General features: G+C 43.4%; 1 protein-coding gene across 1 annotated transcript; it reads right to left on the bottom strand.

Moving 5' to 3' along the window:
* Nucleotides 1–13,192: 13,192 nt before the first annotated feature.
* LOC310859161 (E3 SUMO-protein ligase ZBED1-like) lies at nucleotides 13,193–26,209 on the bottom strand (the record flags this gene model as incomplete). The annotated part of the gene is made up of 6 exons (XM_083765560.1): nucleotides 13,193–13,243; nucleotides 23,735–23,971; nucleotides 24,137–24,323; nucleotides 24,746–25,253; nucleotides 25,551–25,868; nucleotides 26,122–26,209. 6 exons carry the CDS (start codon nucleotides 26,207–26,209, stop codon nucleotides 13,193–13,195), a joined length of 1,389 nt encoding a protein of 462 aa, XP_083621686.1.
* Between the last annotated feature and the right edge of the window lie 825 nt (nucleotides 26,210–27,034).

Here is a 27,034-nt window from a genome sequence, read left to right as displayed (position 1 = left end):
CAAGTGTTTAAGCGTCGTGTGATGTCAGATTATGTTGTTTCTCTCTCTCTCTCTCTCTCTCTCTCTCTCTGTGCGTGTGTGTGTGTGTGTGTGTGTGTGTGTGTGTGTGTGTGTGTGTGTGTGTGTGTGTGTGTGCACGTGCGTGTGTGTGTGTGTGTGTGTGTGTGTGTGTGTGTGTGTGTGTGTGTGTGTGCACGTGCGTGCGTGTCCTCGTGGGAGCAAGATGGATTAGCCGCCAACGTAACCTGAAAAACCGAAGTTGAAGGCAACTCTATCTGTTTACTATGAGAGAGAGAGAGAGAGAGAGAGAGAGAGAGTGAGAGAGAGGTGGGGAGATGAGTTCACATCAGGAAATTGTCAGCCACCCTCCAACTTGCGAGCTCCATCATCCTCCATCTCTCCGCGCGCACACACGCACACACACACACACACACACACAGACACACACACACACACACAGCTGACAGACTCAAAGCAGAGAAAAGCACGGCGCTTTGTGCCGATGACAGGAAAGAACAGAGAGGCAAGAAGAGAAGAGAGGCAGACAACAAAACAACAACAAAAAGCAGAGAAGCGATATGGATTTGCTACTCGGGGAAAAGCTGGCAAACAAGTGTTTCTCCTCACTCTGCCTCACTTAGCGCATTCCTCACCATTCCAACCCCATTTAAGCATTATGTTTACTTTAGCTATTGAAAAATAGCAGATCTACAAGCTCGTATAGCGTGGCAGCGAGTGCCGTGCTACGAGCTTGTAGATCTGCTATTTTTGAAAAATCCTGAAAATGTGGCGCACATCTTTGAATACTGTTATATTCTTTCAGAGTGAACGTTTTTAACTCATACCTTTGCTTCTGGGGGGTCCCTGGAACAACATATTTTTTAGAGGAGTCGGTGGCCAATTACATTACAGTTTTTGGGATCCTTGATTGATTGATTGATTGATTGATTGATTGATTGACATGAAAATCTTTGAGAACCACTGAAAACGATTTAGAAGACATTTTTGTAGAATCTTAAACGGGTTATAATACTCTGTGTTGCTGAGGGTTCATCACACTTTAACAGAGGGGTGGAGGCTCAGATGCAGGAGAACAAAAAAAAAAATCTGAAGCAGAAAGGCTAGAAGAAACCAAACAAATAAACCACAGTTCGTTTTCACAAAGTCTGGCTTTAAGTCTAGTATCTACAGCATACCATAAAACAAGAAAGGATGACAGTCATATTATTAGTATTATACCAGCAGCTTTCTACAAGCTCCCAGCATGTCGAGATATGAATATGATGCGTTGTGAGCTTGTAGACTGTATTTTTTTACTATTTTATTTATATTTTGTATTATATATTTTGTGAAGGAATGGTCATACAAGGTTTCCACCTGACAGCAATATATTGTTCTGTATAAGTATCAGTCAGTTTGATCAGATTGCATTCAAATTGGCTACTATGAATGACCTGGCCTGGCTCAGTGAGTTGTCTCAGTTGCACACTGAGAGGGTTGAACAATGTCAAACTGTCACGGTTGTAACAGCTCAAAACTTCCCAGTTAGATTGCACATGGCCGCGGGTACATGCAGCGGGGGTCCCCGGGAGGTCGGTTGGGGCGGGGGGGGGGGGGGGGGGGGGTCCGCGGGTACTTCGGTGTGCTAGCCCCCAGAGGGTGCCACAAAACCCAAACCCTGGCCGCGGGTACATGCAGCGGGGGTCCCCGTGGAGGTCGGTTGGGGGGGGGGGGGGGGGGGGGGTCTGCGGGTACTTCGGTGTGCTAGCCCCCAGAGGGTGCCACAAAACCCAAACCCTGCATCTAAAAAGAACATACAGCCTACAACACGTCATTGCAGTGGCAAGCCGATGATTTACTACTACTAATAATTAGGGCCGGGACTAATTGCGATTAATTACGATTAATTAACTACAGAAAAATTAATGCATTAAAAAAATTAACGCATTTTAATCGCACTATTTTTTTCACCGCGGAACGTTGTCACTGGACAGTTTTCAGACGGACCTGCGCACCAAGTGTCCGTGTCCTCTTCAGACAATAACACCACCAGAAACCGCAGACAGTTCACCAGACTGGGGGAAGCCGCTGAGATCACTTTGCTTGTCCCCGTGGATTGGAAATAGGATTTAAAAGGCTATCCGATGGTAGCGTGGATTACAGCACAGTTGTGTGCAATTATTCAATAAATAATTATTACCCCTATTACTACAAAAACAATGTTTTATTGCTTAAACTTATGTATTCACTATTCATTGATTCACTAGTATACCAAAATCCATTTGAAAAAATTGCTTTCTCACTGTTCTCGGGTCAAATAATGATATGCGATTAAAATGCGATTAATTTAGATTAATTAATCGCAAAGCCTCTGATTAATTAGATTAATTTTTTTAATCGAGTCCCAGCTCTACTAATAATACAGTATAATATTTGCCTCTGAGATGTACTGGGGTAAGTGTGAATCATTAAAAATGGAAACATTACGGACGTAATGTGAAAGTATTCAAATGCAGCCCTTTGAGTAAATGTTATACTCTCCACATTTTGTCTCCCTGCGTGCACACGATGCCAAGCATCGTGGAGGTGGGCGGGCTCATGAGTATATAATTGATTTACTTCTATACCACAGCGTCACCTTTTCACTAAGCTACCAATGTCAAATTTCACATCAGAGCACGCCGACAGGCGTGGGCACCACCAAGCCACACTGCACATTCATATATGTAGGCTGACAGGCGCGGGCACCACCAAGCCACACTGCACATCCATATATGTAGGCTGACAGGCACAGGCACCACCAAGCCACACTGCACATCCATATATGTAGGCTGACAGGCACGGGCACCACCAAGCCACACTGCACATCCATATATGTAGGCTGACAGCCGCGGGCACCACCAAGCCACACTGCACATCCATATATGTAGGCTGACAGCCGCGGGCACCACCAAGCCACACTGCACATCCATTATGTAGGCTGACAGGCAGATCTACAAGCTTGTAGATCAGCAATTTTAGGGGCGCAAACCAGCACTCTTTAGCTAGAGGAGATGCCGATGTACGACATGGATTTCTAAACAAATTTGTTCAAAATACTATGTTCAAAATGCTGCATTCGTGGTCTGGAAATGGCAGTTGTTTTACAGACGGGTAAAAGGGCAGGGGCTGAAGCCCCCTTTGATGTCTATGTGTGTACGTCCCTGCCACCAAGACACACTGCACATCCATATATGAAGGTATCCGGAGAACTCGCCAGTTTTCCGACTCGCCACGATTTAGTGCATTTTAGTTTTTACTTCACCTTCATTTCAAATTGCATTAAACTAAGAGAGAGAGAGGATAGTTGTTTAGAGTTGACACTAGAGAAAGTAGGAATGCTAAAAGTTTTAAACCGAAACAATGTAATTGAGTAAACAATTCCTGAAATGGTAGGCTTACTTATCATTGGTATTCACATACTCACCTTTTTATCATCATCTAGCTGACCATTAATTGCACAAAAGAATTTGATCACTTTGGAAATTAACTATATAACATCTGAGAGTTTGACATACTACACTGATGAAGACATTGATTAACATTTTTCTCCGCAGCGTCTTGGTAAACTGGCGAGTTCTCCGGTATCCTATATGAAGCAGCCAGTGCCTCATCCATAAACATGTCCTACAGTAGCTTACTACTCCTATATTCCCAGTGGAGAGAGATACTCAGGGTGTGAACTGCTAATGAGCTCCAATCTTGACCTATATATTCATATCGTAGATGTAGATCTGCCATCCGAATTTCCGTCCATTACAGCTAACTGTCTCGCTGTAGGCGCACGCCCGTGTGTGTGTGTGTGTGTGTGTGTGTGTGTGTGTGTGTGCCCTTGTGCATGTGTGCGTGCGTACGTGGAGGATTGGGCGGCACTTTGCCATGGACATGAAACAAGAAGTGTAGAAACAAGTGCCCTCTGGCTGCTGCTGTTGGATCTAACTGTACAGTGCAGTTACAGAGGATATCCTTAAGATGTTCCAAATGCGTTTATGCTTACATATGAATTCCATTCACAAGTACGTTCATACCGTGCACTTGCATATACACACAAGCACGTACAGACAAGCACACGCGAGCGCTTGCACACACACGCACACACACACACGCACACTCACACACACACACACACACACACACACACACACACACACACGTGAGATAGATAGTGCTTTGTTGCATAAATTAATCATCTCTTGGATGAACAATACATCAGGCAGCAGAACTCAAATTTGCTGATATTATGAACTCAATGTGCCCCACCACCGAGGGTGGACTGGAGGACATGATACATGATTTCAACGATAAACTAAGTTGCACGCTTAACACAGTGGCCCCACTTAAAGATAAAAAGCAAACGCAAAAGAAAAAAACACCATGGAAAAATGATCACATTCACGAACTAAAGAGAGCATGTAGAACAGCAGAAAGGAGATGGAGAAAAACTAAACTGGAAATTCACAAACATATTTTTAAAGAAACTATGATTACATACAATAACGGTATAGGAGATGCTAGAAGAGCATACTTCTCAAAGATCATTTCAGACAATAAAAATAATTCTAGGGTTCTTTTTAACACCATAGACAACCTACTTAACCCCCGCCCCACCTCAGAACCGTCATCCTCCCCACAGAAATGTGAGGAGTTTGCACTTTTTTTTAGCAATAAAATAACATCCATAAGGAACAATATAGCGTCATCAATTAGGGATCACTCCAGCAAACAGACAGTCAGACAGACATAACACCATGAGCAATTTTAACAGCATATCAATAGAGGAACTCAACAAGATAGTTAGCAAAATCAAACCATCATCATACATTTTTGACCCAATCCCTGCCACTCTTTTTAAGAATGTTTTTAACAGTATCTCATCCATAGTCCTGCAGATAATAAACACATCCCTAGCAACAGGAGTCTGTGCAGAGGTACTCAAAACAGCCATCATAAAACCACTACTGAAAAAGCCCAACTTGGATAGCAACAACTTGGAGAACTACAGACCCATATCAAACCTCCCATTCCTGAGCAAAATCCTTGAAAAAACAGTATTTATACAATTAAATCAATTTATCACAGATAACAATATCCTAGACCCTCTTCAATCCGGATTTAGGGCAAATCACAGCACAGAAACAGCACTGACAAAAATAGTCAGTGACCTCAGGGTCAACATGGATGCTGGGAAGGTGTCGGTGCTAGTCCTCCTGGATTTAAGCGCGGCATTTGACCTGGTAGACCACAATATTTTACTCCACCGTCTTCAACATATTGTTGGTCTAAATGGGAAAGTCCTAAACTGGATATGAACCTACATCACAGGGAGACAATTCTGTGTTCTGGCAAACATGCTGTCCCCTTTGGTGTAGCTGTTGTTCTCTCTCTACATGCTCCCTCTAGGAGACATCATTAGAAAGCACAACGTCAATTATCACTCATACGCAGATGACACACAATTATACATTTCCATAGAACCTCACAACACAGATGCAGTAAACCACCTCACCGCCTGCCTCAGGGATATAACCGACTGGATGAGCGCAAACCTATTAAAACTAAACGAAAAAAAAAACGGTGCTACTGGTAGGCCCTAAGCTAAAAAGAGATCAGGTGATGAACTCTCTAGGACATCTAGCCGCGTGGGTTAAACCACAAGTAACCAGCCTCGGAGTAATAATAGATTCAGACCTCAACTTCACATCCCACATCAACAAAATAACATTAAGATCCTCAACAGCAGGGGGCACGGTGGCACAGTTGGTAGTGCTGTCGCCTCACAGCTAGAAGGTCCTGGGTTCAATTCCCGCTCGGGGCGCTGTGGGTGCTGGCGGCGTGTTTCCTCCTCCGCGTCATCAGTGCCCATACCCGAAGGTGGGGTTGGCGAAAGGGCCTTTCTGTGTGGAGTTTGCATGTTCTCCCCGTGTCCCCTAGGGTAGGTACCCTCACAAAAACATGCAGTAATCCTGGTCTCTAAACTGCCTCCCCCTGGCCAGCCGGGGCGCCTGATGGAGGGGAAAGGAACTGGTTGGAATAACGTGTTCCTTCCACGCGCTACGTCCAACCAGGGAAACTCCCCCCTGTCAGGTGTAAAGGAGCAACTTGGACACTCAAGCATGAAGGAAGCATGAGTTAAGTCCGTTGCTCTCCCCAGGTTGGCGGAGGATGTGTAGAGCCCAGGATCACATTAAATGATTGACACAGGGGTGAAAAATGGGTTACAAAATCGTGGGATAAAAAATATATATAAAAAAAAAAAGATCCTCAACAGCAGGTTTACTAACCACAAAAGAAAAAAATAAACCACGAAAGAAAATAGGAGAGGCAGCATTCTCGTTTTACGCACCAAAATTATGGAATACAATTCCTCAGGAAATCAGAGAGGCCAACTCCACCAACATATTCAAACACAAACTAAAAACACACCTCTTCAGATTAGCCTTCTCCACCCTGCCGTAGCACTTTATTGAGGCTTCCCATCATGTATTTTATTATTATTCTATATATATTTTTTTCTCTTAACAAATATCTTAAATGCTGGACCTTCTCATGCCTATTTTTATCTCAACGTCTGATGTTATGCACATTCACTGTCTTGTCTTGTATTATGTGTGACGTAACCTATATGACCTATCTGTAAAGCACTTGATGTATATCCTGCCTGTGAAGCACTTTGAACTGCAACCCTGTATGAAAGGTGCTATATAAATAAAGCTTATTATTATTATTATATTGGATCACAGAGTCCAGGCGTCCACTATGTGTGATGATAATTATATATGTGTGTGTGTGTGTGTGTGTGTGTGTGTGTGTGTGTGTGTTTGCATTTTCAGAGCATGTTTATTTCAATGATCATTCAGTCAATCAAACTGTAGTTAGGGGTGGGCGATATGTAAGGGTTATTATAGGTGGTCTATACTGTAGGTGGTAAGATAATTCACGGGGTGATTAGCCACCAATGCTAAGCGGAGGTGGTTGATCACCCTGAAGGTTACCGCTTCGTCTATTTCTTGCTCAAATGTTATTTTTTAGTTTTTTTTAGAGCAATGTTTAGCTGTAAATTACATTGTGTGTGTGTGTGTGTGTGTGTGTGTGTGTGTGTGTGTGTGTGTGTGTGTGTGTGTGTGTGTGTGTGTGTGTGTGTGTGTGTGTGTGTGTGTGTGTGTGTGTGTGTGTGTGTTTACAATATGGCTGTCATGTTTGAAACAGCAGTAAATCAAGCGAGGCGCAGCAGGTGCTCCGAGGGTTTGATTAGACATCGGTCTGTTATAGAGCGGAGCGTTCATTATCCAGAAATAACACACCGCTGGATCATGCATTCAACCAAGCCATGTAATAAGACCACCACATCTCAGAGCCAACATTTTTACTTTTACTCCACTACAATTATTAGAAAACTTTAGTTAGTTAGTTTAATTTTGATTAGAAATCATACATTAACCACTTCAACCCTATAATACATTTCGGCCATTTTAAAATGGCAGATCTGCAATATTCAAATGATGTTGTACACCTTTTGAACTTGTGCTACAGTGGGGGGACAAGTAACAGGCCAACAGCACACACACCAAGGCCCGCCCCCGCTCGATCATGATTGGCGGAAGGCAACTCTCTATCCTGATTGGATGAAGGCTGGGCCACCTAGCCAAAAACGAAACCTATGGTTTTTTGACCCAGGGGGGAACTCCTTATATGGTCAGCACACTCTACAGTAGGACATTCTGCAACATGAGTACTTTTACTTTTCCCAAAGTGGTTCCCAAAGTGGGGTCCGGGGACCCCCAGTGGTCCTTGAGGGAGTTCCAGGGGGTCCCATGCTAAATGATAGTTTGGAACCAAATGTCTGTAACTCTGAGAGTGTACAATGGAACCCATTTGTACACTCTCAGAGTTAAATTAACATTGATTTCACAATATAAATTGTGGGTCCCAGAGATAGAAACGTCATTAAATGTGGGTCCGTGGACTAATGCAGGGGTCAGCAACCTTTTTGACATGAAGTGCCATTCTTTTATTTTCTTGATAGTCAGTACCATATTGCCTTGGGAACCCAGGCGATTTTATTTCCAGGGAGAAAAAAAAAGTCTGGGGCAGAGTCCACTTCAATTCGGCATACAGTAGTGCAAACGTCGCTCACTCTGCTGATTTGTGATCATCTGCACCTTTGTTAAATTGAGACACACACACGCACACACACACACACACACACACATATAGGCGCCATTCTATTTCCGCCCACACAGCCCAATACAACGAGAGGAGGAGCAAAAACTTTTTCGAGCAGCAGCCGACATGTCTCAGGTTTCACAACAAGCGGTAACATGGCTAAAACAACAACTTTGGAGTATTTTTCAGAGAAAACAAGCAACAAAGAAACGACAATGAGTGGATCCTTATGGGAGGCGCGCGCATTGATCCTCACGATGGGAAGAACATAGGCGCTGTCTAGCAGCCTGGGCAGCACGGAAGGTTAGTGTTGAGCTTCGGCTGCATGGTGCTAATAATTATAACCCTTACTACACGCCATCTGACGGGTATGGCGATCTCCGGGGTTAAATCTTAACCCGTCATCTGACGGGTTGCGAGGCGTTTTGGCGTCCATCGTGTTAACTCGTTCACTGCCAGAGTAAATAAATAAAGCCCGCCTCACTTCACACAAGTGTGATTTATTTTTTTATTATTAAAAGGAAATTTATTTCTCTCAAACATTATGCCGGCGGCGGAGGCTCAGGGGTAGAGTGACCGGATGGATGGGAACCTCAAAGTTCCCAGTTCGAACCCTGTGGGCTCCCCCAGGGTTAGTGTCTAAGTGTCCTTGAGCAAGACTCAACCCATCATTTCTCCCGGTGTGCAGGTTTTGGTGCCTTGCATGGTTTCCGCCGCCATCGGCGTGTGAATGTGTGTAATGCACAAACTCTGTAAAGCGCCTTGGATAAATGCACCATTTATGCCAGTGTGCCAGTGTGCCAGTGATCACCCTCTGCATGTCAAAACTGCAGGTCCTTGAAATCCAACGGGTTGAGAATCACTGCTAGAGCCGTAAAAAAATCTCCTTTTATGGGGGTCCCTGGCATATCTTTGGAAAAGAATCATATATTTTTCCATATCGCCCTGGCTGCACCCCTAAAAAACACCTTCATTTCAAATTGCATTGAACTAAGAGAGAGAGAGAGAGAGAGAGAGAGGATAGCTGTTTAGAGTTGACACTAGAGAAAGTAGGAATGCTAAAAGTTTAAAACCGAAACAATGTAATTCATGAGTAAACAATTCCTGAAATGGTATTAATCATATCATTGGTATTCACATACTCATCTTTTTATAAAATAAAATATTACACTGAGTTTGGAAAAATAATCATATATCTTTTCCATATCGCCCTGCACCCCTAAAATATTACACTGAGTTTGGAAAAGAATCCTATATTTTTCCATATCACCGGCCTGCACCCCTAAAATATTACACTGAGTTTGGAAAAATAATCATATATTTTTCCATATCGCCCTGCACCCCTAAAATATTACACTGAGTTTGGGAAAAGAATCATAATATCTTTTTCCATATCGCCCTGGCTGCACCCCTAAAATATTACACTGAGTTTGGAAAAATAATCGTATATTTTTCCATATCGCCCTGCACCCCTAAAATATTACACTGAGTTTGGAAAAGAATCATATAATTTTCCATATCGCTCTGGCTGCACCCCTAAAATATTACACTGAGTTTGGAAAATAATCTTATATTTTTCCATATCACCCCTACCCCTAAAATATTACACTGAGTTTGGAAAAAGAATCGTATGTTTTTCCATATCGCCCTGCACCCCTAAAATATTACACTGAGTTTGGGAAAAGAATCATATCTTTTTCCATATCGCCCTGCACCCCTAAAATATTACACTGAGTTTGGGAAAATAATTATATATTTTTCCATATCGCCCTGCACCCCTAAAATATTACACTGAGTTTGCATCACCCCCCCCCCCCCCCACATTCCACACTCATCATAAATATGGATATTAAAGCAGATATTAAAAGATCCTTTGATGAAAAGCCTTCAATAATACAATGATCTATCTAACCAAACCCTGTGATTCTCAAAGCCAGCGCGTGCCGTGCGTGCTGATAAATACATCTCTGAAAGTGCCAATTTATACTAATCAAAAACTAAGCCATTGGCAAACTTTGGGTTCTAAATGAATCACAGGAAAAATGCAGTCAATTACACTTCTTTTGACAGTGGATTATTACAGTATAGCTTATAACCACTTATTATTTTAAACTTTATAGCTATTGTAAAATAGCAGATCTAAGCACCAAGGTGTAGCTCCAACGCACGCACGCACGCACGCACACCATTGTGCCACAGCGAGTGAAGAGGCCTCAAGCCGAATGTGTTCCACAGATCATTTACACAATGTTGGTCTTCCAGTGAAGACAGAAACATATACATGTGGACACAGTCGAACCAGAACGCCATTAAATATTAATCCAGCTAATTATGCAGGAATCTGCCGAGGATGGAGTAAGCTCATTTGATAAGGGACTTAGTTGGCACACACGGACACGCACACACGCACACATGGCTGCACTCATGCCTGCACAGATTCTCGCAGAAACGCATGCAGGCACGCACGCACACACGCACGCACGCACGCACGCACGCACACACACACACATAATCTAATTTAACAAGATATTGTTCTAATGTTACAGCGGGTTGACAATTCACAATTCATGTAATCACACAAGTAACACAGATGGCGAGAACATTCTTGGGCGTGACTGTTGTCAAGTTGACAGCACGGATAAGGCAGGCAGGCAAGCAGGGTGTGTGTGTGTGTTAGCGCCAGAGGGAGATGAGTGAAAGCACGCAGAGAGAAAGAGAGAGAGAGAGAGAGAGAGAGAGAAGGGTTAAATATTTTATAATTCCATGAAATCCCCTGCAGTGAGGATCTCCCATTAGAAAGACACGTAAAGGGTCTTCAGTGGTGTGCCCGTGACAAAGTGTGCATGCGTGAGGACGTGCACGGATGCGCACACATGTTCACTTCACATACATGTCACCCGCGTGTCACAGAGCGGAGGTGGTGGCGAGGAGAGGAAGGAAGGAGAGGCAGTGTCTCTAAAGATGATCAGAGCTGTCTTTGATGGATGGCATGGTGTCAGACCCCTGTCCTATATAACACCACTGCTCCTCAAAGACCCCTTTTCCACCGGTTCAGTTATTTTTGGTTCTTAGTTCATGAGCCAGAACTCCAACATTGGTGGGAAAAACTAAACCTATATTAAATTGTTTATAGGATCAATACAAGTAAATGAATACCCTTCCACAGTAGTAGCTTTTTCATATTTTCTATTATTTTGCATATTTTCCTACATATTTTGCCTCATTTGCATATAAAAAAATGTAAAACTGTCAGGGGTGAGGTTTAGATTGAACCCAAATGCAAAGCCACAGTAGACAGATTAGATTTCATAATTTAATAACACAAAAGGCAATTCTTACAGCAAGTTCCAGGCAGGAGAACAGCGGTCCAAAAAGCAACACTTACAGGGAAGATATGCAGGCAGAAGAACAGCAGTACAACAAAGGCAAGAACAAGCGAGACCAAACACAAGGTTGACAAGGTATAACCTCACAGTGAGTGTGAAATGAGTCCAGTCTTATAGGAGGTGGGTTGATTGGGGAAATGTTCTCAGGTGTGAAAGGGGCATGGCACTGTTGGGCTGATGAGGGAGTGTGAGCAGGTGTGAGACAAGGACTGAGAGATGGGATGGAAAGTGGGAGTGGCTGAAGTGGGGACACGGTCTGTGGACAGACAGACCGTGACAAAAAATTGTAATACAATAAATCATTGTCTTCGTGTAAGTAATCAACTGGGGAAGTTTCATGATGATAACAATCTAATATAGGTATGGTTTTGCACAACCAATTCACAATTAACGTTCCAATTTTGGAGCTCTGGCTAAAACCAAAAAGAACTGAACCGGTTCCCATTGGGAACCAACCGGTGGAAAAGGGGCCAAAGAGGGGTCTGTATGGGGTCCTCGCAGGGGTCCTCCTCGAAGGGGTCACAGAGGGTCCCCAGTCAAAATGTTGAAAATACAGCACCACAATCGGTTTAACCATTTGAAAATCGATTTTTATATTATGGCTATTAACCCATTTTAAACCCCTTTTGGTGTTTTAAAGGAGCATTCAGTGATTTGGGTGATTTGGAAAACCCCCCGGTCCACCCCGGTAACAAGATGTGCACATTTACGCACTACAGTGGGGTGACACGTGACAGGCCAACAGCACGCACACCAAGGCCCGCCCCCGCTCGATCATGATTGGCGGAAGGCACCTCTCTATCCTGATTGGATGAAGGCTGGGCCACCTAGCCAAAAAACGAAACATATGGTTTTTTGACCCCAGGGGTTAACTGGGGACAGGGAGGAACTCATTATATGGTCAGCACACTCTATAGTAGGGATGATTATCACAATAAAGTGCCGCACTACGGAGCTTGTAGATCTGCTATTTTTTTTATTGTGAAAATGTGGTGCAAATCTTTGAATATATTCTTTCAGAGTGATCGTTTTTTACTGGAAATCTTTGCTTCTAGGGGGTCCCTGTAACAACATATTTTCAGAAGGAGGGTCGGCGGCCAATTACATTTTTGGAGGTCCTTGACATGAAAATGTTTGAGAGCCACTGACATAGAAACAAGGGTTTTTCAGAAAACTTCAGGATTTAGAAGACATTTGTAGAATAGTCCTCAGGTCTAAATGTGATAACGAGCTGCTTAGTCGCGCTGGCAACGTGTTCTCATATAGCTTACCGGGAGAACACATTACATCCAAATCCTGCCGGGGGGAAATTGTCAGACAGAGGCCATATCGCATTCCCGAGGACCTGTTTGTGGCGATTAAAGGGGTGGTAAAAAAAAAGATGCTCGAATTAGGCATTATTGAAGAATCGTATAATCCCTGGGCCAGTCCAATAGGATATTGGCAGGTGCCCCTCACAGTCCGGGCACAACCTGAAAACAGCCTTTTCAACCCTGGACGGCTGCTGCCCTGTGGAGTCCATGGAGCCCCACATTGATCCTGTGCACATAATCTGTGCTGCCATCGCTGAAGAGGCGAGGAGCCCGAGCCACCGACTGGCAAGATCACGAGCCGTCTGGCTGCAGAGCGGAGCAACCGCCACTAGGATCCAGACTCTGATGAACAAGACCGGGAAAGATTCACGAAGAGCACGAGCGAGACCCGCCAAGGAAGACCCTGGGCTCTCTCTCTCTTCGTAGTCATGGCTGCCAGTTCCCACTTGATGTTGTGTGGGAGTTCAGACTGATCCAGACCGTACTGAATAACTCATAGCTTGCATAATGTCTTGAGGCGAGTCGGCCCCAAGACATCACAACATGTCATAGTGATGTCATACCTCGCAGCCAACCAGCAGCCCCGTCAGCCTCCTGGAGGCGTGACCAGATGCTCTGGATTCTCCCGGCATGCTCTGGGTGGATGTGGCTGTCAACTTAAGTGTAATGGTGACTATAGCTATAACACTGTACCGTACACTGTACTGTACACTGTACTGTACACGGTATCCTGACAAATTAAGAGAGGGAGAATACTCTCCTCTCCTCCTCTCTCATCCTCTCTCATCTTGTTTCCTTGTCCTCTTCTTCTCCTCTTATTTCACTTGCTCCCATTTCATCTCTCCTCTCCTTGGTTTGTTACGTTCAAAATGAAATGTCAGTGATACTGATAAAAATCACTCAACACCTATTACTAAATGGTAAATGGTGCATTTTATATAGAGACTTTTATCCAAGGCAAGATTGTGCATTACATTCACCCATTCACACACCGATGGCGTAGGAAACCATGCAAGGCACCAACCTGCACATCGGGAGCAATTAGGGGTTCAGTGTCTTGCTCAAGGACACTTCGACACTAACTATCCGGTCACTCTACCCCTGAGCCACCGCCGCCTCACTATTGTGCTTATTACTAAGCACGCCTTTGATATAGCCTCCTAGCTCTCTCTCTCTCTATCTCTCTGTCTCTCTCTCTCTATTTTCTCGCAATGCCCACTCTGTGGCAAATTACAGCCTTTAACCACTTGAAGGTATCCCTATTCTTGGGTGAACATTCGCCAAAAAATAAAGCTCACAATTGGGCTTCACGTATTGCTGTTTAACAGACTTGTTGTCCAGGACAAATGGTTATAATATATTACATATATATTTATATGTAAAAGGTTGAAAACCACTGCCATGGGCATTTAGGTTTCGTTGCGTTCAGACATCATGGTGTGCATAGTGACTATTCATTCCATGTAGGAGACCTATCACTGTCTAGCTAGAGTAGATGTGAATTATCTGAAAGAAAACGAAGAAGGCTTTTGCCAACCCACTCAACTTGCCTCGGGCTGAGTTAACATAGCGGACTCTGTGCGTGCGTGCGTGTGTGTGTGTGTGTGTGTGTGTGTGTGTGTGTCAAAGAGGTTAAAATCTACATTCACAGCACAGCACAGTTTTCAACTGAGATCAGAGAAATGCCAAAAGCATGATTGTGCAAACACACACTATAGTACAAGCCCCCCCCCCACAGCGCACACACACACACACACACACACACACACACACACTCACACACACACACACACACACACACACACACACACACACACACGCAGTGAGTATTCAATAACATCCCTTTTCTTTTTTCTTCCTAAAATGTCAGCCCCCATTACGGGTTGACTTGTGCACTTGTGCAACAGAAACCGTGTCTTGCAACAGTATTCAGAACCTTGACCAATTCGCACATTTACTGAAGTGCAAATCATACTCACTGCATACTGAAACTGTGTCCTCTGCGACATTTTATGTAAAAACCCACACAGCCTCATTTCATTTTAACATGACATTGGTTTCTATGCGTGAATATGTTGTCAATAAAAAAATAAATTGCAGTATAAATATGCAGTTTGCCTGTTCAGCGCCTGCGGGAAGCTTCGGACTAAATACTACGAACATAAACAGATGTTTATGCGTGCAGGTGCACACACACACACACACACACACGCACACACACGTACGTTTGCGTCCAGATGTTTGCTCCTCATATACCTGATCACTATTATGGACACTCCAAGAAGCCTTCTGTACGTTTATCCAAGACACGTTCATTTAAAACCGTGCAGGTTTTCAACCCTTTTCATATCAAGGTCCAATTATTTATTCTGCATTTGAACCGATGACTAGAATACCATGGTGACAGACCATGGTGACAGACCCAAAACTAAAGAAGATATTTTGTTGCCGTTGGATAAGATTATGTCCACAATTGCATTCTGTTTGGTACAGTGCCATTAGGAGAGACAACAGGCAAAGGTTGATCAAAAATAACAATTCTTCTACATTCTGTAATTGTGTAGACATCTTGTGAATTAAAGGACAACTTTAGTTTTTTTCAACCAAGGTTCATGTTTTAGGTTGTTATTAGAGAAACTAAAAGGTTGAATGTTAATTTTCTTTCATTTGCTGCTTTCTTTTGTTTTGGGGATTTTAGCAGTTTTTGACAGGGGGGCGGGGGCATTCGAGCATGGGGCTAAATATGTACTTTTTTTACAAAATATTATGGCGATTTTTATTTATTTATTATTTACTTTAGTCCTAATAAACCCCAAGAAATTACATCTGACCATAAAGGATCACGGGATCTATTGAATGTGACAAACTGACATATTGAGCCTATACACACAGTATAAGCCTCCCCCCAGTATTCAGTAGATCCTGTGATCTTCTGTGGCCAGATGTAATTTCCTGGGGTTTATCAGGACTATAGTAAATAATACAAAAATAAATCACCATCAAAATTTGCAAATAAAAAATACAAATTTAGCCCCATGCTCGAATGCCCCCGACCCCCATGTCAAAAAGAGCTAAAATCCCTAAAACGAAAGAAAGCAGCAAATGAAAAAAAATTAACACTCATCTTTTACTTTCTCTAATAACAACCTAAAACATGAACCTTGGTTGAAAAAAACTAAAGTTGTCCTTTTAAGTAATGCAGTTAATTAACAATAATTTAACTTGTGAGAGAATAATTTTACACTCTCAAGAGTTAAAAATATTCGACTTGGTTACTAACTCGACATAATTTAGCTGGGGACCACCTGGAACTCTCCCGGCCCGGACCACTGGTTTGAGAACCAATGGTTTAAAGAATTAAATTCATTAACAATTCAACAATATCAACAAATCACCCCCCGAACCCACCTCACCCCTGCCCACTTTGACAGGCTGGGATGGCTTAGGGTCGACGACAGAGTACAGCATCTTGCAATGGGTCTGGTCCACAAGATTCGATACACCACCAAGATACCCATGTACCTGTCTAAATACTTCCTTAATGTAAACGAAGTCCACACCCACAACACCAGAGGGAGTGCAACAAACCATGTAAAACCAAGATTCGAACAAGGGACTAAATTCTTTTCACTCCTATGCCACCAAGATGTGGAACGCCCTACCAATAGTCATTAAGACATGTGAATCCCTTGACTCCTTCAAAACCGCTCTCAAAGGGCACCTACGGATGGCTGCAATTCGAAATTTCCCCTCACTTTTATGTATCTTTTCCCTTTTTGCTTCCTATATGATGAATTCCTGTTCTGTTCTTTAGTCTATTTGTATGTCTCTAAATGTTTTGATGAATTGAACAATGTGGACCCCAAGTGTAATGCTTAATTGGTTCGTCCACTCACGGTTAACAGTCTTTGTATTGAGTTTGTGCTTGAAATGTACTGTAATTCTGCAAACTGTTAATAAATATTTCAATCAATCAATCACAAAAAAGCCATGAGAACGGCAACAATTACTCCGATTTAGGGTACATTTTGTCCCGGTCTATTGAAACATGTCTTCGGGAAATGGGATTTTCTTTTTTTCTCTGAGAGATTTTCCTGACGACCCTGTAGAACCTGTAGTGCACACACAGACGCACGCAAGCATGCAAACACACACTCGCACGCACTCGCACACATGCACGCACGCACAAACACATGCACCCTGAACATACACACATCTTAACCACACAGATAGATACAGCCATGATGCACAAGCACAAAGGCATGTTGTAGCATGCATATTTACTACTGTACCTCCCCAGGGCAACAAAACAATTAAAATGAGAGGAGATATGCTTCAAAGCCTGCAAGTTCCTGTAATGCTAATAGTCATATATTATGCTAATTATTACATTGCAAGTTCCTGTAATGCTAATAGTCATATATTATGCAAATTATTATTCTGGAGCATGAGTGTCCATGTGTGCAGCCTATAGGAAACCTCATCACAGCTCGGTATAGATATGCCCATGCCCTTGATTGGACAAGCTTCTCAGGTGTACCCAATTTATTGATGCATAGCCATAGCCTAATTAAAAATCACACCCGTGTGAAGTGAGCGGCGCTCTTATATGGCATATCATCATGACGTAACATGCTTATTTGCTCAGTCACTATGACGTAAAATACTCCATTCATTGTCAATGCGAATTTTATATTTGTGTAAGACGACACTACTACGACATTGACACGATATACTTTTGATCAACACTTTTATAGATTACAATGAGGAACTCCCCTGGTGAATGAAATTGTATCCTGAAAATAGACCCAAATCGCGGGAGGATTTCCCCCACAGTGTGGGGAGAGAGGAGGCTCATAACAGAACACATGAGATGCTGGTTGCTGTTGCTATGAAGCCATTGTGTGAAGTAATAGTCAACGCAATGCTTTGACCTCGGTGCTGCGTTCTACTAAAGGATCTCTCTCTCTCTCTCTCTCTCTCTCTCTCTCTCTCTCTCTCTCTCTCTCTCTCTCTCTCTCTCTGCAGGCTCTTAAAAGTGGTAAAAGGTAAAGGTAAAACAAAAACAAAAAAAACAAGTAAACATAGTACAGGGGGGGGGGAAGAACAATTACAGTGAAAAGTGTCAAAATAAGCTAAAATTACTCGTGTATATGACGATGTATCATGAATACAGACACTCTCAACAGGCTGCTCTGTGTAGAAATCTGTATCTAAAATGGATGTCTATGCTGTACAATACATATGTAAAGGCTATTGGTTTTGACAGCTGGATGAAATCCTACCTGGTGGGCTGCAGGGAACAGGTGGGTGACGTATAGATGGAACCCTACAATCTCTCCCACTGAGATGTGCTATCTGTCCTTGAAGGGAGCATTCCTTGGGCCCTCATACTGTTCTTCATTTACATAAACGAGCATGTAATTGTAATTTGTTCCTGTTCACGGATGACTCAGCACTCGGGAGAACAAAATGGTATGTTGTTGAAAAAGCCCTCAGCTGTGTGAGCGCACTGGGGGGGAATACACAATCCGTTCTTTTTGGGGTCTATAAAGCTGCAGCCTCAGTATTAAGTCCGAAGCTTTTACGGTCACACTTGGTGACCAATGTAATCACAAGTAAAAGAAGCCTTTTTGTGTTGTTATTTAAGAAAAAATAAAATGCAGTGTCATGCCCAACACGGTTGAAGAATACTGGATATTAGCACAGGTGTGAGTGAGAGAAAAGTGTATTCTTCATCATAAAACTAGTCTAGTCTTGGTCAGATGAAATTCATTCAAGAATGTGTTAAAGTTTTACAGTTCTGCACTTCTTGTATTTCATGTACCATTTTATGGACATTCTAGCATCTAGCATCACTTCATTTTCACATTTTATTCTTATCACAAAAAAACACACTCGTGTTGGCTGAAGTTAAGCCTGGACCTCAAACGTCATGAACGTCCGTCCATCAACATGAAAGTGCTGCAGTTCCTCTTTTCGCCAGTAGGTAGTGGCAGCTTCAACGTTGGATAGCCTTACTGGGGGCTTGGTACACAAACACACAAAGCTGGGCATAGCAGGGGATAGCACCCCTCAAAAACATCGCAACATTCTCAGTGTGTTTTTTTTAGTACTGTACTTACCCATAATCTCTCCTGTGTCTGCCGTGACCACCCGAACCCTGGAAGTCTGCTCCTCATCATCTGCCTCTGCCGTCACTGCTGTGACCTGATCCCGATCCCAGCTCAGCGTTACACACGTCAACGAAGGAATGAGTCCGTCCGTGTGGTTATCATGGGCTCTCATTCCTTGTTCCTTGTCGTCTCATTCTGAAGGAGTAAAATAAAAAATATATACATTTTTATTTAATGTTTTACCTTGCTGATCTGGGGTCCTAAGGATGAATACAAAATGAATATCAACATCTTAAAACCAAATGTTGAATTGTGGGTTTGAGCTCACATGCCCTTTTGATGTAAATCAAAAGGGGTGTGTTGTGTTAGTTGGGAGGAGGAGTAGGGGGGGGGGAGTGTTGGCTGATGAATTAATATCAATATCCTAATACATCCATACTGGGGGGTCAAATTATGACAGGCAATAGAATAGACACTCATGCTTTCCAAGGTGTGATTTGGGGTCCTAATCACATCTTAAAACCAAAATATTGAATTGTGGGTTTGAGCTCACATGCCCCAAAAGGGGGGGTATAAAGTACTATAACTATGAGAATTAGCATAGAATGTGTGGAAAGTCTACCAATGCCCCAGCAAACAGGACTTTGTCATTATAAAATGCTTCATAATGTGTTATGATTGATATAAATAATTATGAGTATGTATTAGGGATGCACCGAAAGGGAAATTATTGGCCGAAACCGAATACCGAATATAGGAAACAGTTGGCCGAAAACAGAATACCGAATAGCCGAATACATCTTCGTTGTAAAGCTACCTGATTATGGCAAAAGACATGATTATGGATTTTCATAATCGATTCATTGGGCGATTATTTAAACGATTAATCGATTAATCGGATTATGGCACCTTTTTGCAATTACCTTTAAAAAAATGCTTCAAGTTATTGTAGGCATGTTGTAACCAACAATAAAGACAATAAAAATGAATACTCCTTCAAAATTAATATTTTACCCCCTTTTTTATACAATTTGATTTCATTGCCATTCCTTGTACTTGTAATGATACTGTAATCTGTAATGTTGACCGTGTATAGCTGACTGTCTTTCTTTCCATTTCTATCTCTGGGAGCCCAATTTATTTTAATTTTTAATTTCTATTGTAAAATCAATGTCAATTTTGAGAGTCTATTTGGTTCCATTTTTGCACTCTGTTACAGACCCTTAGGGTCCACTTGGTTTACTTCCTAACTATCTATAATTTAGCTGGAACTCCCACTATGAGAACCACTGTCCTACACAGTCTGTGTGGGCACGCACACTCACGCACGCACAGTGTTGGGTGTAACGGCGCTATTAATAACGACGTTATGTAACGGACTACTTTTATTGGTAACGGAATAAACTTACTAGTTAGTTTTGCAATATAGTAGTTAGTTACTTAGTTACTTTTCCAAAAAAGTAATCCCGTTATTATAATGTGTCCCTGTTCATTCTGTTGGCAAGATTTAAAAATAATAAAGCCCCGACTGCCTGCGGAGTTTATTTCTCCTGCCTTCTGTGTGATTTATCCTTCCAAGCCCAATATACCATGTACTACACAGCCTGCGTCTACTACATCCTGTAGTTCACTTAAGAAATAAAAGTATTGTTACATGCAGCTTTTATTTTGAAGAGGAAGAGGAAGTTGTTTCGGTTGTTTCCAGCTACCACATGACAGTGGTAGTGGTGCCGGGTGGTAGTGGAATAATAAAAACAACATGCTTTTAGCCAACGTTCATAAAAACCGCATGCGTCTATGACTTAAACAATGTAGGCTAAACACTTTGGAATTACGTTAAACATGGAATATCCTCCGTGGCGGCGTCATTAGGTGAGTAGTAGTACTAGTAAATGAATTGTTAAGTATCATTCATCATCAACAGGCTGTTGAAAATGAACAGGTTACACAGCCTACAGGATTCTCATTATGTTACTGTCACTGCCTGCAAGGATGGCCGCCGTGCCATTTCTTATAAACTATCTAATTCATACGTGGGTCGTCGTAGGTACACGTGGAGTTGTTGTTATTGTTGTTCATGCGCCACGGTGCGGCGTGGAGAGGGCGTCAGAGCGCAGCGCAACAGCCTTATGGTATTGTCTGTACTCTCTGCACTAGCTCTTTCTGTCCAGTCCTACGTGTATAGGCTGGCGATTGTGGCGACTTATATTCGTTAATAAAGAGAGAGCTGTAAAGGGGATATATTGTCTATGGTCAGTTCATGGTGTGTATCATTCTCGTTTTTAACCGGGCCGTGATAATGCGGCGCAATGACGGTAGGCAGTAGCCTAATACAATGTAACCAACTTGCGCAAGCATTAAAAAATGGGTTTTAATTGTCGGGTAACGGAAAATAACGGAAAATAACCTAACTTGTTACTTTTCTAAAATGGTAATCTGTAACGGTAAGGGATTCTTTTTATGGGCAGTAATCCAGTAACCTAACGACGTTACTTTAGAAAGTAACGATGCCCAACACTGCGCACGCACACACACACACACACACACACACACACACACACACACACACACACACACACACACACACACACTCTAGCATGCTAGCTGATAGGGGATATTAGCCATATTAGCATGTTCTCTAGGCTCTAGTATCACATATTGCCAAAGTTAAACAGCACTGAACAACTGATCATTGTTAAGCAAAACGTTCACGGACATTCTGCTTTTTGCCCTATGCCCACTTCAATGCGCTGCTGATCACAGGTGGAACAAATTTGAGGAGCTAACGAGCAAGCTACTGCTAGTGTTCGTCGTAGCCTGCCTGCAAGCTCACAGATTCAGACATTGGGGAGCATTTTTAGTCATACGACAAAAGAATAGACAGTGGCGGTGCTCACAAATACCATGTTTTGGGACCTGTTTTGGGCATTTTGCAACCTGTTGATGAGCTCGCAGTTTTCGCGGAGCGCAGCCACAGAGCAACTTGACGCTCTCTGTGTGTGTGTGTGTGTGTGTGTGGGAGAGGAGACTGAAGTTGGGAGACGGAGAGAGAGAGGGGTAGATGCAGAGCACTCTGGTTACGTTCAAGACAATCGCGTGTTGTGTTTATTATACCGACCCGGTGTTTTGACTATTCAGTGATATTTTTCGGCCTATTTGAGCCGAAACCGAATAGGCCGAAAATACATTTTTAGCCATTTTCGGCCGAATATTTTCGGTGGCCGAATTTTCGGTGCATCCTTAGTATGTATGAGTGCTTAGAACTCTTTACATACAGTACATCTATTTATAATGTGTTAGAAGATTATAATATATTAGAAATTATGTTCACAAAGAATTAATAATAATAACAATGAATGGCATCTTTATAGCGCTTTTCCAAGTGCTCAAAGCTCTTTACAATGGTCCATTAATTCATACATTGGGAGGTGAAGCGGCGAACAGTCAACGCCAGCGTCCTCACTTCCCACATTCACACACCAATGGTGGCGAGCTCACACCGACCATCTCATTGGAGGCAATGTAGGGTTCAGTGTCTTGCCCAAGGACACTTTGACATGTGGACCTCCAACCCACAGATCATTGGATGACCTGCTCTACCTCCTGAGCCACAGCCGCCCCAATTATAGACATGTGATGCGTAGAAAATGTTTCCACCGTCCCTCTCTTCCTTCCTTCCTTCTCTCCCTCCACCCACTCCCTTTCTCGCTGACTGCAGAGCTCTCCCGATGACACGCCACATCTTGAACTTTATATAGGCTATATATATATATATTAGTGGTGGGCATAGATTATTTTTTTTAATCTAGATTAATCTCACTGCAATTCTGGAGTTAATCTAGATTAATCTAGATTAAAATGGCTCATTTGAACTCTGCCGAAGGCATTGAAAATATGTGTGCGCTACCTAAATAATGACCAGAAGTAAATCCTTGAACGGGCCACGTGGCCCATTAGACCAGGAGCCCTATCATAATTGGTAATGAAAATATAATAATGTTCAATACGATGTACGTGTGTTATACATTGTTTATTCAGTTAAACACGAATAACCATAAACACGTTACCATACAGGCAATTTGGAACAGTGGGTGCAAGAACAACCCCCTTTTCTGGGATATGACATTAATTAAACTGTAAACCTAGAGGTGATGAAGAACTGTTTACAGTCAGTAGCTTTGTGACATGACTTGAGTCCAACCTCTACCTCTACCTCTTCCACCAGTCACTCACCTCCAGTGTGGGGCGTCCCAATCCCAACCCTGGGGCTTCCTATTCCCTCTCCTACTGTACCTCATCAGTACTGGGGTTTCCTATTCCCTCTCCTACTGTACCTCCATCGGTACTGGGGTTTCCTATTCCCTCTCCTACTGTACCTCCATCGGTACTGGGGTTTCCTATTCCCTCTCCTACTGTACCTCATCAGTACTGGGGCTTCCTATTCCCTCTCCTACTGTACATGATTTGAGTCCAACCTCTACCTCTCCTTCTTCCACCAGTCACTCAGACACACCAGCTTGTTCACATTGTCTGGTGACAAACTAGATCTTTTTTTCTGTACAATGTGGCCTGCTAAAGAGAACAGTCTCTCGCATGGGACAGTTGTGGCAGGAGTCCCCAAGTACTTCTGGGCAATGTGGGCCATCTTACCATAAACAGCAGTGTGCTCTGACCACCACTTCAGTGGACACTGATCTAAACTGGCACTGGGCTCTACCTTGTACCTCTCTACAACATTGTCTACTACTGGTATCTCGTCTTCTGACTCCGACTCTGATCCCATCAGCAGTAGGGCTGTCTTCTTTTGAGGTGGCTCAGGGTTCTCCTCCCTGGGCGGCTGCAGAGCAGGTTCTTCTGCCCTCACCAAGTCACTCAGCTTTCCCCACACTGGCTCCCTCTCTGCTTTGGGCAGGCATTTGAGATCTTTGAAGCGTGGGTCCAGAGCAGTGGCCACCTTTTGATGAAAAATAAAATAAAGATTGATGGAAGAAAATGTAACTTTCAAAATCCTCCATATTTCTTCATGACTCATTCATCTATCCATTTATCAATCTTCTGGCTTAACAGTCTATAATGGTCAGCCAATACAGTTATCTTCTGGTCAGTACGTGTCACATACCTTCAGCCATTCCAGGTTTGTTTTCTCCCTCCGCTGGTTGAGGTCTTTGATGAAGGCAGTCTTGAAGCGCACAATGTAGGCAGGATCATCATCAGAGATCTTCATTGCTCGCAGGAGATGACACAGGGCAGGTAAAACGACAGAGCAGGAGACATACTTTTCCCCACCAAGGAGCTCAGTGACGTACCTACACACACACACACACACACACACACACATTAAGAGGGGTGAATTGACACCAAAAACAACGCCACAATGTCACAGCAGGACACACGCGCACACACACACACACACACACACACAGAGCATAGCACACAGAGGACAGTACACACACACACAGTTGCACACAGACATCACAGCCCCAAACACAGCACGGCCACACACAGACAGCACAGCCCCAAACAAACAGCACAGCCATACACAGACAGCACAGCCCCAAACACAGCACAGCCACACACACACACACACACACACACACACACACACACAGCAGTGTACACACACACACACACACACACACACACACACACACACACACACACACACACACACACACACACACACACACACACACACACACACATAGAGCACAGCACAACACACACTTACTTGCATGGCTCCAGCAGTTTCTCCAGCTTTGCCAACTTCTCATATTCAGCATGTGTTGGGAGGGCCAGCTTGTGGGTCTGCTGAGCCAGCGTTGCGTGCACTGCGTCTCTGTTGCGCCTCAAACGTGTGATCATCGCTAGGGTTGAATTCCAGCGTGTTGGAACGTCTTGCACGAGTGACTCCTGGTCTTGTTCAAGGGATGCTTGCTGGGCATTCAGCTCGTCTGAGTTAGCCGGACTGTGTTTGAAATGTCCGACCACTTTTCGACACTTGGCCAGTACACCATCAAAACCACCATCCCGAAGTGACATTACAACGGCCCTCTGTACAAGATGAGCAACGCAGGGCAAGTGCTCAAATGGTAATATTCTCCCTGCTGCTATCATGTTGGGAGCGCTGTCGGTTCCAATGGTGGTGATTTTTTCAGCTATGCCCCACTGATTAGCGACGTCGAGAAACTGTCTGGCACAAGCTTCTGCAAAGTGGCGCTCCTCCGTTTTAATCACACCTGACGTTATAGGAGAGACAAAGTAGATCAGAATAAGTTTGCTATTAATAGGAGACTTACAATTAGCAGGCTGGCGTTGTTGGGGCTAGCTAGCAAACGTATAATGTTGGCTGGTGGTAAAATAAATCAATCGATCCCTGATAACGTTAGCTAAAGCTGTGTAAATGTTAGGCTGAATTAGCAATATTACATGCCGCGGTGGGGTTGGTTTCAGGTTGGATATTCAGCCAGGATGGCTGGGTATCCAGCCCGAGACCAACTTCACCGTGGTAAATTAATTTAAATTACATAACGTACCTAAGGCGAACGAGTGAAGTTCCCAGCTGACATCGATGAGGTGTACAGTAACGCCAAGGTAGTTGTCGTTTTTGACAGATGTCCAATGGTCCCCAGTAAGTGCTACACACGCCGCCCCGGCCAACTTTTCATCTTTCGCAGCTTTCTCTGCGGCGTACTGGTCATGGATTCTCCTTGTGATAGTTCGTCTCGCAGGTAGTTTGTAAGATGGGTCGCCTGTGGCCGCCTGGAGAAGAAGCTCGAGCCCATCATCTTCAACCACACTGATAGGCCGGCAGTTGATGGCAATCCACTGAGCTAGGAGGTTAGTTAGCTTGGCTGATAGAGTTGGGGTGCATACACACCTTTCCAGCACATGCTGTACAGCGCTGTATGGAATCTGTAAGTGTCATGGCCGCCCCAATGCAATCCTAATGGAAGTCATATGGTTTGTAGTCCACATTTTGGACTACAAGCAGCTGTATGGCATTTTCCTGTGTTTCGACTGCCCCCCTCCCCCGCACACAACACAATGTTGTGTCAAACCATGTGACTCCCATCAGGAATGCATTGGAGCGGCCATGACACTTACAGATGCTGTACAGCGCTGGATGGAATCTGTTGGAAAGGTGTGTAGGCACCCTTAGGCTGACGGGCTTGCCACGGTTGCACTCAAACATTGTAGTTTGACGAACACTTTTCCCCGGAGCCATATTAGTGCTTGGCCCGCCGGCAGCTTCGCTATCATCAACCAACGCAAAGGGATGCTTGTGCGTTAGGTGATACTTCAGACTTGAAGAACTCCTACAGTAAGCCATTTCTGCTTTGCACAGGGTGCAAACCACCTTGTTCTTGTCGAGGTTTCCATTGGGAAGCTTCTTGTAAAGAAATTTCCCCTGAAGCAAACCTGGGTTCACAGAGTCCTGCATGCTGACGTTTGATGTGGCACGCCGCACTGTTCATTAATTTCACCCGTGTCCGGTTAGGTTAGGATTTGTTACCGCCCCGCTCTCAGAGTAATTTATTTCACCTTGTCCCTGTTAGGTTAGGACTTCTCCCTCCCACAGAGTAATTCCGGCGTCCGCCAGATAAAACTATCAAAGTGAAATTCCTAGTTTGCTTGCTTTATGCAGTCAATGCAGACCCAGCTCTTAGACCCAACTTTGAGAATAGATTAATGGCGATAATTTTTTTGACGCGCGATAATATTCTCGCGTTAACGCAGCACGTTAACGCCGATAACGGCCCAGCATTAATATATATATATATAGGCTATATATATATATATATATACACACACACACATACAGTATAGCTACTGTATACGTGTATATATAAATAGCGTTGCCATTTTTCTTCTGTCTGTTGAAAATTTGCATAAGAGAAAAGTCTATGGTGTGATTCTAGGTCAGTGGTTTTCAACCCTTTTCATATCAAGGCCCATTATTACTTGCCGTGCCGGCTTTTTGATGCCTATGCCCGTGGTACATAATATACTGATTTTG

This window comes from Protomyctophum parallelum (assembly GCF_964188405.1).
Source record: "Protomyctophum parallelum genome assembly, chromosome: 5".
Classification (NCBI taxonomy): domain Eukaryota; kingdom Metazoa; phylum Chordata; class Actinopteri; order Myctophiformes; family Myctophidae; genus Protomyctophum; species Protomyctophum parallelum.
Note: the sequence above shows the minus strand (reverse complement) of the source record. Positions and strands in the feature narration are given on the sequence as shown.